Source organism: Cervus elaphus, chromosome 3 (genome assembly GCF_910594005.1).
Source record: "Cervus elaphus chromosome 3, mCerEla1.1, whole genome shotgun sequence".
NCBI lineage: Eukaryota > Metazoa > Chordata > Mammalia > Artiodactyla > Cervidae > Cervus > Cervus elaphus.
The window spans coordinates 48,358,854-48,361,310 of NC_057817.1; the positions used below are offsets into that span (position 1 = coordinate 48,358,854).

The 2,457-nt window shown below is 39.4% G+C and overlaps 1 protein-coding gene across 1 annotated transcript; it reads right to left on the reverse strand.

The window, feature by feature from the left end:
* Window positions 1–99: 99 nt before the first annotated feature.
* On the reverse strand, window positions 100–1,952 carry LOC122684236 (dihydrofolate reductase). Its single transcript, XM_043888257.1, has one exon. The coding sequence runs from the start codon at window positions 1,764–1,766 to the stop codon at window positions 1,203–1,205; it is 564 nt and encodes a 187-aa protein (XP_043744192.1). The 5' UTR covers window positions 1,767–1,952; the 3' UTR covers window positions 100–1,202.
* Between the last annotated feature and the right edge of the window lie 505 nt (window positions 1,953–2,457).

Here is a 2,457-nt window from a genome sequence, read left to right on the forward strand (position 1 = left end):
TAATTAAAAAGGATTTCCCATTGTGGTATTAAAATTTTAACACTATTTTAACATAACAAGACATTCTGTGTTGTATATTGTATAATACAGAAATGTGTATTATTTTTTTTTCCCACACATTAACATTTATTAAACATTTTGAGTTGATACATAAGTTGCTTCTTAGCAGTTTTTGGCATTTTTCAGTCATCCTTTTTTTACTGCTGCACATGTTACATTTTATAGACATATTAAATCATTTTATTAATCAACATTTGGGTTCTTTCTAAGTTTAAAACAAAATTTTGCAACAAATATTCTTGGGCCCATCTCTTTGTTCAGGAATAATTTTTAGAAGTGGAAGTCCTGGGTCCAAACCCAGAATATTTTGAATTTTAATTGATATTGCTGACTTACACACTAAAAAGGTTGTACCAATTTATAAGGCAGAAAATGCTATTTTTTTATATTAGTAATCTAAATCTTTGCTAACAAGATGGGTAAAACATGGTTTAGTCTTCATTTTTTAATTCTGTGATGTTTAGTTTCTAACTTACTAATTTTGGTTTCTAGCAACATTTATTCTCAATTTATTACCTTTTAAAATTTCAGCCATTATGCTTGATTTTAGATTATCCTTTTTTGTAAAGAGCAGCCAATTCTTCTTCTATCATTGTAACATCCTGTGAAATCTCACTGAAGTTCAGAAACAAAGTTTTTAAAGGTCTCAGACGTTCTCTTAACCATCAAAAGGTAGTGTTGTAGCTGTTCATCACTATCCTTGTGGAATGGTCTGAGTGAACAGAAGTTTTTTCAGTAGTGTGATCTATATGGAGTAATTCTTAGTCCCCCTTTTGATCTAATTTAATAACTGAATGCTAGTTTTCCTGTTTAGGGTCCATTTCTGACCTTTGGACTTACTCCCTAGCTCTACAGAATATGGTTTCAACTCTAGCCACCAGGGGACCCTCCCACTTCGGGCTGTCTTGATAGAGGGGATATATGTATATGTATAGCTTATTCACTTTGCTCTACAGCAGAAACTAACAAGATTGTAAAGCAAGTATACTCCAATAATAATTAATAAAAAAAAGATGAATAGGGAATAAAAGTACATTGATTAGAAGTAATAGATCTAAAGTGAACAAAGTCTCTACAACAAAAAATATACAGTTTTTTTGGGGGGGAGAAAGGCTTGAAATAGATCGGAAAACATTTTCACATTAATTGTTCTTTTCATATACTTCAAATTTGTACTTAATGCCTTTTTCCTCCTGGACATCCAAGGGAACACCTGGGTATTCTGGAAGAAGTTTATATTTTTCAAAATCAATTTCTGGGAAAAACGTATCACTTTCAAATTCTTGCATGATCCTTGTCACAAATAGTCTAAGATGGCCTGGCTTGTTCATGGCTTCCTTATAAACAGAACTGCCTCCCACTATCCAAACCATGTCTACTTTATTTGTTAATTCTGGATCTTCAATAAGTTCTAAGGCATCATCCAGACTTTTGGCAAGAAAATGAGCTCCCTTTGGAGGTTCCTTGAGTTCTCTACTGAGAACTATATTAATTCTGTCCTTTAAAGGTCGATTCTTCTCTGGAATGGAGAACCAGGTCTTCCTACCCATAATCACCAAATTCTGTTTACCTTCTACTGAAGAGACTGTAGTCATTCTTTGGAAATACCTGAATTCATTTCTGAGTGGAGGCCAGGGCAGGTTCCCGTCCTTGCCGATGCCCATGTTCTGGGACACAGCGACGATGCAGTTTAGCGGACGAACCATGACAGCGCCGGGTCACGACGTGCTCGCGCCCGCAGACGCCCCGGGAACTGCGGCCGCGGGCCCGCGCTCCCGGCTCGGCCCGGCTCTCGGGCTGTTGACTCCTGGCCTTGCGATGTCGCGCCGGAAGCCGGCCTCCTCCAGCCCAGCGTCTGCAAGGCAGGCTGTTTTAAGCAGATTCTTCCAGTCTACGGGAAGGCTGAAATCCACCGCATCCCCAGCGGGTGCAGCCGAGAAGGCGGACCCTGACTCTGACCAGAAATGTGTATTATATAATACAGAAAAGCACAGATCATAACTGTACAGATAAATGTTCACAAAATGAACCTGTAGATGAAGAAACAGAGAAATAAAAAAGCACCCCAGTGACCTCCTTACCTGTGTTCCTTTCAACTCATTTTCAACTCACCTCACTCCTGAAGAACCCTAAAGAACCACCATCCCAACTTCTAAAAGCATCAATTAGTTTATGTATGTACATCTCAGACTGCAATGCAGGAGACCCTGGTTCGATTCCTGGGTCAGGAAGTTCCCCTGGAGAAGGGATAGGCTATCCACTCCAGTATTCATGGGCTTCCCTGGTGGCTCAGATAGTAAAGAATCTGCCTGCAATAAGGGAGACCTGGGTTTGATCCCTGGGTTGGGAAGATACCCTGGAGGAGAACATGTAAGCCACTCCAGTATTCTTGTCTGG